This window comes from Ambystoma mexicanum, chromosome 6q (genome assembly GCF_040938575.1).
Source record: "Ambystoma mexicanum isolate Mex_15411 chromosome 6q, UKY_AmexF1_1, whole genome shotgun sequence".
NCBI lineage: Eukaryota > Metazoa > Chordata > Amphibia > Caudata > Ambystomatidae > Ambystoma > Ambystoma mexicanum.
This window is the reverse complement of record NC_090937.1, coordinates 1620188583-1620205717: the sequence shown is the minus strand read 5'-3', so window position 1 is coordinate 1620205717 and position 17135 is coordinate 1620188583. Positions and strand designations below refer to the sequence as shown.

The 17135-nt window shown below is 45.1% G+C and overlaps 1 protein-coding gene across 1 annotated transcript in view; it reads left to right on the top strand.

The window, feature by feature from the left end:
* Positions 1-17135, top strand: part of LOC138516918 (probable carboxypeptidase X1) — a 547949-nt gene that overhangs the window by 236302 nt on the left and 294512 nt on the right. Inside the window, exons 3-4 of the mRNA XM_069632377.1 lie at positions 8316-8425; positions 10812-10951. Coding sequence (XP_069488478.1) covers positions 8316-8425; positions 10812-10951 — 250 coding nt within the window. The remainder of the gene's footprint in view (positions 1-8315; positions 8426-10811; positions 10952-17135) is intronic.

The following is a 17135-nucleotide window of genomic DNA, read 5'->3' as shown; positions in this document are numbered from 1 at the left end:
ATAGCCTCTTCAACAGCCAACATGCTCACTGATCTGGGCTTCCTACATTTTCTCAACACAACCACCCATTCTAAAGGTCACATCCTAGACTAGATTGCTGACCTCAAGTGTCAGATCTCAGTTATCACTGACAACCCATGCCCAAGGTCCAACCACCATAAAGTTCACTTAACGATCTCCCCCATAGGACACACCTCACTTGCAACACTCGAACCACCCACTACTTTGGCCCGCAGTACAAGAAACCTCACTAAGGAGCGTTTCACACCCCTGCTTGGCACTCTCATACCCCAGACGCTGCTTTTGAAAGATCGTAATGTCCTTGCTCACCTGTACGCTGCAGCCCCGAAGTGTGGCTATTGATGCTGTTGCTCCATCAATGCCCCATGAATCTAAACCTTCAGTGCACAGAAACTCATGGTTCATGCCAGAGCTCTGTGCATAGAAATGGTTGGCAGTAGCCAATTGGAAAAAGTCACCTACTCAACTGATTTAACACAGTAGCCAATCTCTATGAAAAAAGCTGTCTTCCTTGCCAAGTCAACCAGCTATAAAACACGCATTACTAATGTTAAATCCGGCACCAGACAAATCTTCACCATCATCAGGGAACTGGAAACCACCTCCCTATCCCTGGTCACCATCATCAAAGAGGAAGTATGGTGCACATACAAAATGCTATGCTTGGCAAAATTGACACCCTTCAAAGGAAAATTGACCTAAAGCAAACCCCGATTTCCTCCCCTTGCATTGCCACCAACTCACCAACTACGTCCATGCCCCACCTGTCTGATCAGCAAGGACTACCTATGTTTTGCTTCACTAATGTCTCAGAAGCTGGTGTCATGGCTGCCCTTAAAGGCCTGAAACCCTCAAGATGTAAAGGAGACACCTGCACTGCATCCCTCAGTAAAGACTGCTCTAAGGTCCTGGCATCCATTATCACATCATTTATCAACTCCTTTATATCCAGCACAGTCCCCGCTAGCCTCAAGGAAGCCTGGATGCTCTCGCTCATCAAAAAGCCTTCTCTAGACCACACAAACCCTACCAACTATCGCCCAGTCCCAACGGTCCCCTTGCTGTTGAAAATCCGAGATAGAGCACCCTATCTGCAAATTCAGCCTTACCTGGAGGCCAATCAATCACATCCTGGGTATGCGCCATTCAGGGTTCCGCCCAGGCCAGAGAACAGAGTCAGCCCTACTGGACCTTAAGAACCAGCTGGATGAGATTAGAGATGAGGGCAAGTCTGCTCTACTGTTGCTAGTGGATTTATCGGCTCCATTTGATTTCGTGGACCACAAGATCCTTTGCCATCACCTAACAGCCTCAGCTAACCTCTCTCCGGAAGCCACAAAGAGCATCACTTACTTCCTGGAGGAAAGATCCATTAAAGTATTTGCTGAGAACGCCTCTGCCCCCCCCACCCCAGCTCCTATCTCCTGTGGTGTTCCACAATGGTCTTGTGCATCCCCAATGCTATACAATATGTTCACAAAATGATTGTTCATGCATCTAGACTCAATCAGCATATCCTATACAAACTAAGCCGATGACACGCAAACTCTACTCCCCATCTCTGCCAACTCCCACAATGACTCATGCTCGCTTAACTGTGTCTATACAAGTGTTCAGGCTTGGAAGGCCACACACTGCCTTTGCTTAAATGATGAAAAGACTGAAATACTTCTGGTGGTTCTCCCGACGGTTTTAAAAAAGCTTGACTCCCAATACTCAGCCTTTAACATTAATGGCGTCTCAATCCCGGTATCTTCGTCAGTAAAGACACTACGAGTCTATCTGGGTGATACACTCTCTCTCATGACAAGTGACTGCTGTTACCTCCTCCGCCGCTTACACCACTAAATTAATAAATGCGGCCAGACCATTTTTATCCCTGGACAGATGCCTAGCAATCGCCAGAGCAACCATTGGTTCAAGGCTTGACTATTGTAGCGCATTGTTTGCAGGCACATATGAACCGGGAGATTAGAAATATGCAGACCATTCAGAAAATGCACTACGAGCAGCCTTCAACACTTCCAAACGGGAACACATCGCCTCAGCTAGGAGAAAGGCCTACTGGCTGCCCATTCGCCAGATGATTCTATTCAAAACATTGTCAATCAGGCATAGATGCCTCTCTGAGGATGCCCCCTCCTACCTTGTTCAGAAGGTAACCAAGGTAAGCTTATCCAGACTAACGAGATCAGCTCATGGCCATCGTCTCGGCCAACACACATTTAAATGGGTAAAGGCTGGAGGATCGATCTTCCCATCCTTATCAGCAAAACAATGGAACCTACTCCCCCCCCCCAGCTTGCGAGCTGATTCCTTCTACTGGACCTTCCGCAAATCCCCAGAAACTCTTCTATTTGACTGAATGTCTGTCCTTGTAACATGGAAACCTGCTGTTTTTGACTGCCCATACATGTTCTATTTTATTTTCTTATGAGTATCTGGTTATGCATCAGCACCTTGATGGCTCAGGGCTTAGTGCGCTTTATACATGTAAAAACAAACAAATAAATAAATAAATAGATTGCCTGTAATGTAATCCGTCTTCTTGGTTAAGAGTTGGGCTAGAGGTTAGTCGCTGGCGGGGTGATTCCAGTCACCTGGTGCAGAGTCTACACTATACCATTGTTCTAGGGACCCCCACCCATGCACCAGCTATTATAAATGATGGCAAACAGTTCAACGTCATTTGCATTACAAAACCACAGTAGTCTTTATTCTGCTTTATTCTGTGTAGTCTTTACCTACTTTGCTGCTGTTAAATACTTAAAGATCTGTTCTGCTAGCACATGGTCATATATATATGATGCTTCTGCCCATGCTTTTCCCTTGTATCCTCCCCCAATGTAGCCCTCCCTGTGTGTCCCACCCCAGTGCTTCTCTCACGGTTGCCATAAGGGGTTCTTCTTATCTTGGGGTGCCGTACCACCATGACGTGCTGCTAAGCCCATGTTCCTTTCCGAGTACCAGGACACATGATGGCCTTACAAGGGACGTTGCTTAAGGGACTGGAAATTTGATAGCAATAATGGGTATATGATCGGAGTACCCGGGTATTTAATGGCAATGCCTAGGCATTTGATGGCAAGACCCACTGCACCAGTGCGTGTCTATTAGGATGCACCTAGTGATGTGATATGCTCAGCTGGCAATGAGGTCTCAAAAGGAGATATAATGGCAGCATAATGCCACATGAGGTTACTCCTGTCCTTACGAGTCCGTTCCCTCTGTGCTATCCCACTGCCCTGTATCTCCTAGTAATTCCCCCCCCCCCATCCCCTTCCCCATGCATCCCATGTTCATCACTCCTTCACTTCCTTCCTTGGACCGTTCACTATCCTCCTTCTGTGCCTACCTTACGTCACTGGGTGCCTCAATATGCCACAGGGGAGATTGCTGCAATCTGCAAGACAGTACTATTGACTTTGTGGTTGTTTCTTTACATCACCTTTAGCTGCTCAAGGCATGTGGGCTTTTGAAAGATTCTCCAACACGTTGATTGTAGTTGTAATATATTTTATTACATATATCTCCAGATCTCTTCATGCCAAACCGGTCTGCTACACTTCCTCCTTCCAACATTACTCTCTGCCTCAACCTTCCAGATTCCGCATCCTCCCTACACATTCTGTATTCCATACCTCACCCTCTGCAATGCTTGCATATAAAATGCTACAGCTTGTTTGGTACATTTGTCTGGCTGGATCTCTGTCCTCTCTGCCTCTTCTCCCTCTACCTCTTTCTTCTCTATTTATGTCTCCTCCCACACACACACTCACACACATGCATGTGTGCACACACACACACAAACACACAATTGTGTTGTATTTCTTGCTATTTGCAGAGGACACACTCGCCAAAGTGTTGTCTCCCAGCAACAAACCCAAAAGGAAGAATTAACAGCAACAGGAGAGAACCAGGACAATAAAGGGGTGATGACAATAGGAAGCCGAGCGAGAAGCGAATGCAGAGGAAAAATTAACAGATCAACTCAAAGCTTGATTGAAAAGCCCATGGTTTGAGGTTGCAAGGAAACATAAGTAATGGAAGGCAAAGAAGGAGTTCAAGAGGAAGCGAGTTCCAGAGAGTGGGAGCAAGAACAGAAAAGTTACGACCACTTTTGTGGGAGAAATCCATTTTCAGGAACTACCAGAAGCCTTAAATTAGAAGAGCAGAGACTTGCAGGGGGCAAGAAAAGGGCCATTCCTATGCAGAGCAAGTAAGACAATGAAAATATATGACAAGGTTTTTAAATTATCTCAATACTTAGGTCACGATTCATGAAATTATTTGCATGTTAAATTAGGGATTTGGGTGCCATTCTGTGCGCAAATCCCTGTTCGTCGATTCATAGAATCGACTGTGCAGGACTTTTCCTGGACTTGACCCGCATGTCTCTGTGAGCGGCCGAGTGTCTTGCACAAGCCACCACGCAGGGCGTTGGCGTGGCTTGCATAGGGAGTTGGGAAGTGGGCGGAATTCAGAAATGGAGAAGAACCTGTGAAAATGCAGGCATTACGAGTGTCGGCGCGCAGGCAGTCTGTCGCATGCCCACATTTGTGTGGAACAATGCGTATTCATGGACCCAACCATGCAACCTCTTGGCAGGAAAAAGGCCATGCAAAGCCATCATACTATCCACCACCCGAAGGCAGGCGTACAGGCACTTGCGCATGGGATTTGCTGAGCAAAGGTAAGATTGCAAGTATGATTTTGGGTGTGTGCACGCCATCGGGGTTCTGATCGGACTTAGGGGTATGCGTTAGCAGCGTATCAGGGTGCAGGAGCGTTTTGCGAGGGTTCACATGCATATCTACCAGCAAATGTCGACCTTTACCGTAAGTGCTGTGCATGTTGATGGGGCGCTGCATGTGATTCTGGGGGACCCCATGCACCCCCACCGGGGTGCTGGCTTGATTGTGGGGGTTGGCAGGCAGTCTTGTCGGGTGGTGCATTGATTTCGCATCAGAGGTGTGCGCGGTCCCCCTCCATGGCTGGTATGGCCTTGCGTGTTTGTGTGTCACGGGCGTTCCTCTCGCAGCCTGCATATTGGTTAGTTCTGCACAGATATTTACATGAATATGCAGAGCACGCAGATTTTATAATGCACGACGGGCCGCACATATTCGTTTTCGGCAGCCGGCATTTAGAGGATCAATGCACCCTTTTCCATGAATCGGACTCTTAATCGATTTTCCACACGAAAATGAGAAACATGGGAAGAGCAACAAAGGCCAATTACAAGGCAGCTAGCTGAAACGTGCAGAATGCAAGTACTTTTAAGCTGAGAATCTGGAAGAGAAAGATACAGGGATTTCAAAGAACACAGTGGGACTGCATTGGACCCGGGGAAGCCGAGATCTGAGTGGGAAAGAAAAGGCGAAATTTCCCAAAGAAGATGGTGTTGTTACCAGCATAGTTTAATTTGTGGAGGGGCTTGCCAGGGCTCAGTCCTGGTACTTATTTCTGAGACATGTCAGTTATTTATAATCCTAACTTGATTATGTGGTGGTATTTTGGCAAATTTTGTATTTTAACTGTCAGTCAGTCATCCCGATATAAAAACAACACTCTGTACTGACCCGGGTCTCTTCATCCTGGGTTTGCTCATTGTTATTCACGAACTTCAAAACCAAGGTTGGGAGGGCGGGGCTATTTATCAATTTCCATCAATAACAATGAGTTAGAAGGGGACAATGTTGGGCACTGATGCTGGCCATGCCAGCACACTGATCCATCAACGTGCTTGACATTGTTACACATTCTCTACTGTAATAACCAGCAGTGTGGGTTGACACGACAGGGACAGACAGCAGCCTCGACGCAGGGACGAGGTCAGTGAAAATGGCAACATCAAAGTAGAGCGGCTGGCATGGGTGCCAAACCAAGGATGATGATCTTGCTGCAGGGTTTGCCAGGCACGCTCATCACTTCAGCAATGATTTTGCCTGCATTTGTCCAATAATTTACCATAGAAAGAACGCATGTTAGCTCTTATTTCCTACTAATAGGTGGTTAAAATGTTCCACTTGCCACTGATAGGATCAGAGCAAAATATTAACAATAATGTGTTTTAAAGAAACACTTAAATATTGATATTTTAAGACACAATATGTTATGTCGATTGGTATCTGTAAATCACCCCATGCATCGATCACCCTCAATGAACCTGTGGTATTTGCAGCCTTAACACCAATTATGTTGGTACTGTATGCAGCAGGTGGGGTCAGTGGGCTGGCAGCTGCCCGCCCCGATGTGTCAGTGGTGTGCAAGAAAATATTTGGAACCTGGCACTTATAAATAAAGCACCGGTTCCCAGAAAGAGACTGATGCCTGATTAAGTTCACACACACACACACACACACAAACGCATGCTCACACACATGCCAACTATAAGTCTCTCTCACTCCAATTCTTTGCTGAAATTGTGTTACCCTGATTGCTGCCCTCACACATCCTACATGGATCTTATACCAGAAACATCTTGGACTAAATGAAACACGTGAAAAGTCATACCATGTACTTCTAGAAAGTGCTGTGAACGTGTTGCCTAATCATCTGCTTTGCCATTTCTGAAATAGAGCAGAATATAACAAATTCAAATTGTTTTGTGCTGACTGTTGCATCCTGACTAAAGCTGTATGATTGGAAACCAGATGTTTGGTAGTAGCAAGGGATTCCAATAGCCTGTTGTGCAAGGCTTGGAAGCATATCTGGAGTAAAACAGACTATGTGCTGCAAGGGCAGAAACGCAACCAAGTAATATTTGATTCCTGAAAATGAATTGAAATGCCCCCAAATGCAGTGAGTGGTTCCCTGTGTGCATGTTGCTGAGCTGTAGCAATCCCATACAAGCATGAATCGAAAAGCGAAAAAAGCAGATACATCATGTATGTAGTGTGCAAGGAATCCATTGGGGTGCTAAATTATATTTGGTTATCTTGTGCAGTGCCCTCTAAATCAAAGACATTTTTCTAGGGTTAAAAGTTGGCATTTGTGCTAATTTGCATACCCACAATGCTTTGTTCAGATGGCTCTGAACTGGTGGAGAACCTCCAGTGATTGCTACTGGGTGGTGCTGTGGCGTCCGTGAACTAGCTCAAATGGCTTGTCCCACTTTCACACCAAATAGGAATAAAAGACTGTGGCTTTTGGTTATTGAATCCGATCATGAGCTAAAGCCGGTTTTCAAAGTCACACTTCAGTTGATCGTAAATAGCAATGTCTTCTCTGTTCGGAATCTTGTAAGAAGACTTTCTTGACTGGCTTAATGAAATTCTCTTGTAGTTTGGAATCCTGGCCGGCTTTATTGATTTATTTTGTAGTCTGGGATCCTGACCAGTTTTATGAATTTCTGTTGTAGTCTGGGATCTACGATGATGACTTCTTTGATGGAGCCTTCTTTGATGATGCAGCTGCTTAAAGCGCCACCAGCAAGAAGGCAGCGTACTCGCTCTTAAACCTCAAATCAGTTCCATGTTGGGGGTTGAGGGGTGCCAAATTGTCGCTTCGCCTGGGGAGGCTCCAGCCCTTGTGCCGCTCCCTACGATGCCGTTGGTGCCATGAAAAATCACATACTTTTTTGTAGATGAGTGTTTATTTACCTATCATTTATTTCATTTATAAAGCGTGCATACAACCCACAGGCATTGGGACGCTTAGGCATACAGAAGGTTTTGGGTGAAAGAAGGGAGAGTAGGTAAAGATGACATTGGTTACATAGATACAGAGTATCGTCATACATATTGGTCGAACTCTACATACTGAGGTCAGGTGTGCAAGAGGCTGACTTAGTGGTAGTGTGGGGGGTGTTAGGAGAAAAGCTGGGTTACTACTGAAAATAAATGATGGTATGACCGGATAGAGAATGTGACAATGTGAAGGACGCAAGAAGAATAGCCAGTTTAACTGAGTTCAGAAGTGTCTTCTGTGGGAACTGTGTTTTGTGGTGATTTGAATCCCGCTATAGGGAGACACTGGTCCGGGCCCCATCTTTATAGGTTGAAGAGGAAAATGGCATAGCGTTAGGTCAGGTGGAGGGTAGTTTGGGGCTTCTTGCACTTCTGCTGTCCGGGCTTTACCAGATCAAAGACCTACAGGACGACTTAAGGACCTGAGAAGAGTCAAGTGTCAAGTAATGTCTCCTGCAGGTGCTACTGAAGTCATCCCAGTCAGTTACACATAGGAATTTCTACCTGTTAATGGCCAGATCTATTGTGTGTAGATATTGTGAAGACAGATGGAAGTGTCTGCCTTCCTGACTATATTCACTTTGTCCCTTTGTCTTTTCACAGAATGCCCTCCCTTGGGGTTGGAGTCCCTGAGAGTGACTGACTACCAGCTGCGTGCCTCCAGCACTAAGCGCTATGGTCTAGGCGCACATCGTGGACGACTCAACATACAGGTGTGTGATCACTTTGCACACACTGCCTGGTTCTTCCTCATGGTCTGATACTCTCTAAGACACTATGATCGTTGAAGATTATTTAGGGAAGAAGACCATTAAAGAGTGCCTCAGAGATGAGGGCTTACTTCTATCTGCTATTACCTATGTGCAATGCGCCCAGATACCCCCAGGTTCGGTGCACTATATAAATCATTTAACGAGCAAACAAACAAACTTCATGAGTAAGAGCTAGCGTTTTGAGACAAGGGTCATTATTATTATTTATTTATTAATGGATTTGATACCTGAGTAATCACCTGCATTTATTTCTCAGCCTATAAAAAGCAACCGAGTCTTTATGCGTGGATGTCACTTACATATATAAATATATGCATTTTGCCAAAATGAATGTGACTTATAAGTATAGTTCAATAAATTCTTTCAACAAAATATGCTGCGAATGCGAACGTGGTACAATTGGGCAATTGACCCTTAATACCAGTGATGGGTGCATTTGGGGACTTCATTCAATATGAGGGAATATGATTGAATGCAGTCGGCATGAGACCATGACAGATGAAGTCTTCTGGACGTTCCCCTTAGGACCAGGGGTGTTATTCCTGGGGCTGGGTGTATCTTTGAGCTAGTGGGTGGTGGACCAAGGGTGGTGTGGAGAGGGGCCCCATGCGACCCTACCCTGATCCCCTTCTCTTGTCAGTGAACAGTTACATATAGCAAGCCCCCATCTCAGACAAAAACATGAAAACCCCACAAATAGAAGAACGAATAATGAGAGGAAGAGAATTCCATTGATGTTCAGAATGTTGATCTTGTTGATAAAGAAAGAGTTGATGGCGGTGGATTTATTGATGGAGTGTGCTAGGTGTGGGTCGGGCAGAGGGTTGATGAAGTACTTGATGGCTTTGAAGAGCGGTCTGCTTTCATTGTGCCTTGGCTATAGTGTTTTGGTAGTAGTTTGCCTTGGCAGTAGTGATCAGTCGTCTGCATGTAGCACCGTGTTCCTTGATCAGGGCGAGGTCGGATGTGGTGCAGGATTTTCACCAATCCTTTTCTTGTTTCCTGGATTTGTTTGTTGAGGTTGAGATCTTGAGTTTAACAAAGTGCTGAAGGTTCAAACTTGAGGGTACGCTGTTTCACTGGCGCATGCTGAATGAAGTTGTTTGTGAGGGTGGTGTTGAGTTGTTGGACAAATGAGTTGAGGTCCTGGTTCGTCAGAGGTACAACAGCATAGGTGAGGTGGTGTTTGGAGAGGTCTTGAAACACTTCTTGAAACACTTGTGTATAGACACGTTATAAATGCCATGTCATATCATATCATCTGTGAGAATCTCCACTGGGAAGTTCTTGAAGGATCTGAAAGCTTGATTGCTTGGTTTGTAATGGGTTTGCTTGAGAGGTGTGCTTTGACTGATTTCAGACGAGATAGCCAGATCCGACTAGTCGAGCCGAATAGGAGAGATGTGATGGAGGGTGGGCAGTGCAGTGATGACGCGGTGGAGGATATTACCTTACCTGTGAGTTCTTTTGTGTGTTGTGTGAGGTTCAGTGTGTTGAGTAGGCAGTGGACATCTTACTTCATTGATATGGTAGCTGAGATGTTGAAGTTGCTGAGGAAGACGTAGTTGTCATGGTTGAGAGAAATGGTGGTGATCAAGTCTGTGAAGTCTTCGATAAAGGAAGTGTTGGGCTTGGGTGGTCTCTAGATGAGATGAAAAGTGTCTTTGTCCATAGGGAAGAGCAGGAAGTGGCAGGATAGGTTTTTGAAAGAGCCAATAGTGGTGACGTCTAGTTGGGTGCTCGGCCATAATGCCTTGTGAATGATGAGGCCTCCGCCGATCTTGTTTGAACGGTCTTGTTGTAGAAGTATATAGCCATTGGCAGTGAGAACATCTAGGATGTGGGTGGACACACAAGTTCTTTTTGTAATATTGGGGTGCCTTGCTAAATTATATTTGGTTATCTTGTGCAGTGCCCTCTAAATCAAAGACATTTTTCTAGGGTTAAAAGTTGGCATTTGTGCTAATTTGCATACCCACAATGCTTTGTTCAGATGGCTCTGAACTGGTGGAGAACCTCCAGTGATTGCTACTGGGTGGTGCTGTGGCGTCCGTGAACCAGCTCAAATGGCTTGTCCCACTTTCACACCAAATAGGAATAAAAGACTGCGGCTTTTGGTTATTGAATCTGATCATGAGCTAAAGCCGGTTTTCAAAGTCACACTTCAGTTGATCGTAAATAGCAATGTCTTCTCTGTTCGGAATCTTGTAAGAAGACTTTCTTGACTGGCTTAATGAAATTCTCTTGTAGTTTGGAATCCTGGCCGGCTTTATTGATTTATTTTGTAGTCTGGGATCCTGACCAGTTTTATGAATTTCTGTTGTAGTCTGGGATCTACGATGATGACTTCTTTGATGGAGCCTGGTGTGCCGGGGAAGAGAACAAGAACCAGTGGTTTGAAATTGATGCCAGAAGACTTACCCAATTTACAGGGGTCATCACCCAGGGAAAGAATTCAATTTGGACGTAAGTTTTACAGGTGTTTGGGCCATTTGAAATCACCTATCAAACACAGATTTTGCATGTGCTCTGCTGTTGACAAGCGCCAACACTCTAATTGCAGCTCTTCACACACTCACCATGTATGTCAGTGCCAGGAAGATTGCCTTTGGTGGTAGCACGAGAGTGCGGAGGAGATGTTGCGGGTTCACACTTGAGCATTTCTTTCATATGGTATCTACATTGTCTTCAGGCCTGCACCACATGCCACAATTGTAATAACTGGAGGATTATAATATATGTGATATATCGCCTCTATTTATAAATGTCTTGTGAAGGTGCTGAGTGTTGTATGATCGGCACAATGTATCTGAGTTATTATATATATATATATATATGTGTATGGGATTTATAAGGTGCAAAACCCAACTGGATTGCTGCTGAACAAATCAGCCACATACTCTAATATAACATGTCACTTCTATGAATATATTGGCCCACTCTGTTAAAATAGGAAAGAAAACAACAGCGGGATACTAGAACTGGCTCCGATGGAAGTGCCAGAGTTGGAGTTCAAACCCCCCTCATTGAAGGCATTGTTCACCTTGGTATTCAGTACACATTAGCACCCAGAGAATGACCCAGGCTATCAGAAACCCTAGGAACATGGGCTTGCACCAACAGTGTAAACCTTCGTTTGTATATGTATACCTCTTCTACGTATTGAAAACGCACATATATGGGAGACATACAATTCATGAGCAGAATGAAGTAAAAGGTTACATGCAAAGCCTATGTACGTGTGTGAGATAAACATGTGTACCGTATCTACACAAATAATATACTCTTACTATGCACGCCCCTGTAACGTGTGCTCCTACCATCCACGCTACTATGTGACATGCACTACCCCACATGCCACTTACCAGCCTGGGGTGGTCAGTAGGGCAGATGCAGAGGAACGGGTTAGTGGCTCGTGGAATTGGAGCATGGCGGTCCACAGGCATGGAGGTTCCTGGACGCTGGGCAGTGTGGTGCCGGAAGGGAGGAGCAGCGGTTTCCATGAACTTGGGAACCGTGGCACAGTAGGCACATCTAACATGCCAGCACCGCACATGTGCAGAGGACCAGCTCCCTGGATCTGTGCATGCGCAGAAGGAAGAGCATTCCCGTTGCATCGGCAATGGACATGGGGATACTCCAGCATCATACCAGAGCCGGCTGGCTATTTAAACCCCCAGCATAAAAGCTTGCAGCATCTTATCACTCCTAGGAGTATGTTAGATTTTACTTGTGCACCTATGACAAACACTCCTACTACAAGTGCTCCAGTGACATGCGCCAATACCTCAAGCACTCCTGCAAAACACCCTCTTACCAGCCACTCCTACGACACATGTTTCTATGACACATTTTCCTTTGACACACACTCTTATGACAAGCTCTTTGTTTGCAAGCCCTAACAAGCTCTTAGTATACAAAAGGTCATATGACCAAGGCTACTACAACATATGCTAAGATATGTGCTCCTACGACATGTGTACCTAAAACACACTCTTCTAACACACTCCCACAACATGAACTCCTATGACACATGGTCCTACAAGACACTCTTACAACACACACGCTTAGTATGCACGCTGCTATGACACATGCTCCTGTGACAACATAAGCTACTAGGAAATGTGCTCCTACAAAAACACATTCCTATATTATACACACCTATGACTCAGTCTCACACGACGTGCTCCTGTGACACATGCTCCTATGACATGTAAATCTACAACACCCTCCTACAAAATGCACCACTCCAAGACATGTTCCTTCTACAAGCAGTCTTACGACACAAGCTCCTACGACACAGGCTCCTATGAGACATGCTCCTACGACAAGAGCACCTAGAACACGTGCACCTATGACATGCACTGCTAAGACATGCAATCACGAGACATGCTCCTGCAGCACATTCTCTAACATGTGCTCCTATGGCACGCCCTGCTAAGATACCTTCCTACAACATATGGTTCTACGACATGCAGTCCTATGACACATGATCCTACAGCCCATGCCAGAGGCACAGCCAGGATTGCCTAATGTAGTTGGGCCCACCGCAGTGACATTAACCTCTGTAAATGCCCCTACAGTGCTGATGAGTGGGCATTTTCAGATTTTGGGTGGGCATTGCCCACTCAGTCTATACCCTGTACACACATCCGGCCCATACGCCTACGACACACGCTCTTACGATACATGCTTTCAGGAGACATGCTTCTACGACAAGTTCACCTATGACAAACGCTCCTACAAGTGCTCCTGAGACAGGCACTCCTACAGCACGTGCTCCTACAAAACCCCCTCTTACCACACAACCTACAACACGTGCTCCTACAAAACCCCCTCTTACCACACAACCTACAGCAAGTGCTCCAACAACACACTCGTTTACGGCCCACACTCATATGACACGATGTTAGTACACAAGCTCTTACCACTCATGCTCCTATGACATATGCTATGACAGGTGCTCCTGCAACATGTGCTCCTACTACACCTTCTTAGCACACACTTCTAGGACATGTGCTCATACGACACATGGTCCTACAACACACTGCTACAACACACACTCCCGCAAGATGTGCTCTTGCGACATGCACTGCTATGACATGCGCTACTACGATGCGCACTATGACACGCGCGTTTACTACACGTGCTCTTAGAAGACATGCTCTATGTATATTTGCCGCATTACCACAATGAATGCACATCTTACATACAACCTCTATACAAAAAGTTCAGGAACATGGAAAATATGTACATTACACATGCTCAGAATAAATGTACATTTTCTACACAATATGTACATGAATGTGTACAGTAGCTACATTTCACACACTCTGAATGAATATAAAACATTTATGAAAAATGAAACGGATATTGGGTGTATGCACATTACAAATCAAAAACAATCCCCTAACCATAAAACAAATCTGGAATTATTTGAACAAAATATTTTGTACAAAATAGTTAAAGTTAAACCAACAAAAAATTACAGTCTGCAAACATTAGACATGATAAAGTTAAGGTAAGAACATAATAAAAGTTATCCATTAATTCAAAAATATATTATACTAAAATCAAATATCATGGAAGATTTAAACAGTGACACATGTGTTTGGCATTACAAATAAAGCATTTGAAATAGAATTAGGAACAGAAGTCATATTCTTTAATAATGCCACTATCCCTAACTAATATTGTGCAAGAAAGAAAGTGCATGTCCAGGTTAGTTGAACAACTTACAGACATGTTTAATCAAGTGGTAAGTTGTTTATTTCGCTTTATGAGCGGTATTATAAAGTTAGCCATTTGTAGAACAAAGTAAAACCGAGCATCCTGATGGCATCTAGTGTCGAGGAGAACTAGTCCCTGCAACTGACCGTGGAATAATAAACGCGAAAGACATATTGGTATAAAGCCTCCTTCAGCTCACAGCAGGCTTCCCTCCCAGGCTCGCAGAACGGATGCCATGGCACTGGCCTGGAAGACCCTTTCATAACAGGCCCTTTGTGTTCGATACTCAGCGTTTCTGGAAGACCGGCAACAGCTGTTACTGATTTGTATAAAAGAAGAGCAGAAGCAAAGAGAAATTCTGAGCAAATAATGTTTTCCATTATTCCCTACTCAGGGCAAGGATTTATTACCAAGTAAATGTCGAGTTATGAGGCCATTTTCTGCCAAACAATAGAAACATATCAAGTGTTTCATTACAATCACACCACAATAGAATGGTACTCAATGTCATCGTCTCCAGAATGATTACAGGATCAATCAGTCCAGCAGTGATTCCAGTCAGTGACTGGTGTCACTCCTCGCTCGTCCATCATCCTCCCAAACCTTTTAGGTGGGGGGGGGGGGGGTTTGGGCAGGACCACGGACCATCCTCCCAGGTTTGTTGTGTATTACACTCTGGCTCAAATCTCAAGCAGGCGGTCAAGACTTCCAGAGCAGTTTTGTGGTTCTTTGCAGCCAGAAAGAGCCCTCCAACTTCTTAGTGAGGATTGAGGCGTTTTTTGCCACTTATAAACAGTCAGAGTGAATTAATATTTCCTCAAAAGGATGTACCGCAATACCAGTCACTGTAGTTTGCTGCTCGACACCAAAAAATGGTGGCATTCTGAACCCTGTCGCAGTAATTTTCTTCCCCCAGAGGAAAACCCATGTTGGTCTCGCATCAATGATGAAACATGAAAACCCATGTTGGTCTCTCACCTTATCAATGCCAGATCCAGGGTAGCACATGCAATTGAAATTGCTGACATACTGAACAACAGTAGCATTGACCTCCTTGCCGTAACAGAAACCTGGCTCCATGAGGCAGCAGGACCCTCACTGATGTTAGCCATACCTGACAACTACCAGATCCACAGAGTAGACAGACCTAACGCTAAAGGCGGTGGCCTAGCAATCATCGCGAAAACCACCTTGCCTATCCGACTCACCACCTCACACCCCTGTGCTTCCTGCGAAGTACTTTCAGCAAAAATGCAACTCTCCAATAACCGCACGCTAGCCATTCACCTGATCTACAGGCCCCCAGGTCCCCTGGGAACCTTTGAAGATGACCTTACTACCCTCATAGCGAACAATACCCAAAAACACTCGCAAACGTTGCTGATGGGCGACTTCAACATCGGCTTCAATGAACCAGGCAATAAAAATGCCCTTGCTATAACAGCTATCCTAAACGACCAAGGCCTTACCCAAAAAATTCTCTCCCCCACACATGCTAAAGGCAGAACCCTTGACTGGGTCTCAGAACTCAACTGTAACATAGTCATCACCTCCATCACCCCTCAACTATGGACCGACCACTTTCTAATAAATTTCACTGCCACACTTGACCTCCCCAGCCCCAAGACTATCAAAATGATACCACCACTCCCCACCAGAAATAAAAAAGATATTACTACAGAAAAACTTATCCCCCTCCTCCTCCCCACTATCAACGGTCTGAAGGACAACACTGACCCAGATACACTAGTAGACACCTTTAACAAAGCTATGTCTCACGCACTAGACACCATTGCACCTGCAAAATTACGCAAAGCTAAGCAAGAAGCCCACCTCAACGCCTGGTTCACCCCCCACCTTAAGGACCTTAGAAAGCAGAAACGAAAACTCCAAACCATCTGGCGTAATTCGCCCACTAACGACAACAAAGCCAAGTTAACCCAAGTTACAAAACACTACAAGTCTGAAATCATCAACACCAAAAGAAATGTATTCAATGACAGAATTACCAATGCCAAAACGAATACTAAGGAACTATTTGCCATCCTCCGGGAAATGGAATCCCCTATCCAACCATCTGACACGGTCCCAAAGGACAAGATATGGTGCACTAATATACAGAATGCCCTATCAAACAAAATCGCCACCCTCCAACTTAAAATAACGAACAAAAAAACGCCCTCTCTCTTACTGATCAATAACTGCCTCCAGTAACTGAACCTACCACTATCCCCCCTTTTAGCTTTAAACCGATCTCCATCATCGACACTGAAAAGGCCATCCGCTCACTGAAGCCCTCTAACTGTAAGGGCGACAGCTGCCCAGCTTAAATAATAAAGGACGCTGCCAGAGACTTAGCCCCTTTCATCTCAAAGCTTATTAACTCATCCTTCAAATCTAACACAGTGCCAGCCAACTTAAAAGAATCCTGTGTCCTCCCCCTTCTCAAAGAACAAACCCTCGATCCTTCTATCCCGACTAACTATAGGCCCATTACCACAGTGCCCTTCCTACTAAAAATTATCGACAGAGTAGCCTATATCCAAATTCAAGAGTACCTAGAAGCTAATCATCTACTAGGCTCGCGCCAATCGGGCTTCCGCCCGCTCCATGGCACGGAAACTGCCCTGATAGACCTCAAAACCAAAATTGAGGAATTTAAGGATAATGGGAAAACAGCGTTGCTACTCTTACTGGACTTGTCAGCAGCTTTTGATCTGGTGGACCATGCAGTCTTATGCAACCACCTCAAGCTGGCTGCCAACTTCACAGGAGACGCTATAGCTTGGGTCCAATCCTTTCTAGCCAACCGGACTATGAGAGTGTTCTCCTCCACTACCTGTGCTGACCCCATCCAAATCACATGTGGAGTCCCACAGGGTTCCTGTGTCTCACCCACTATGTACAATATCTTCACCAA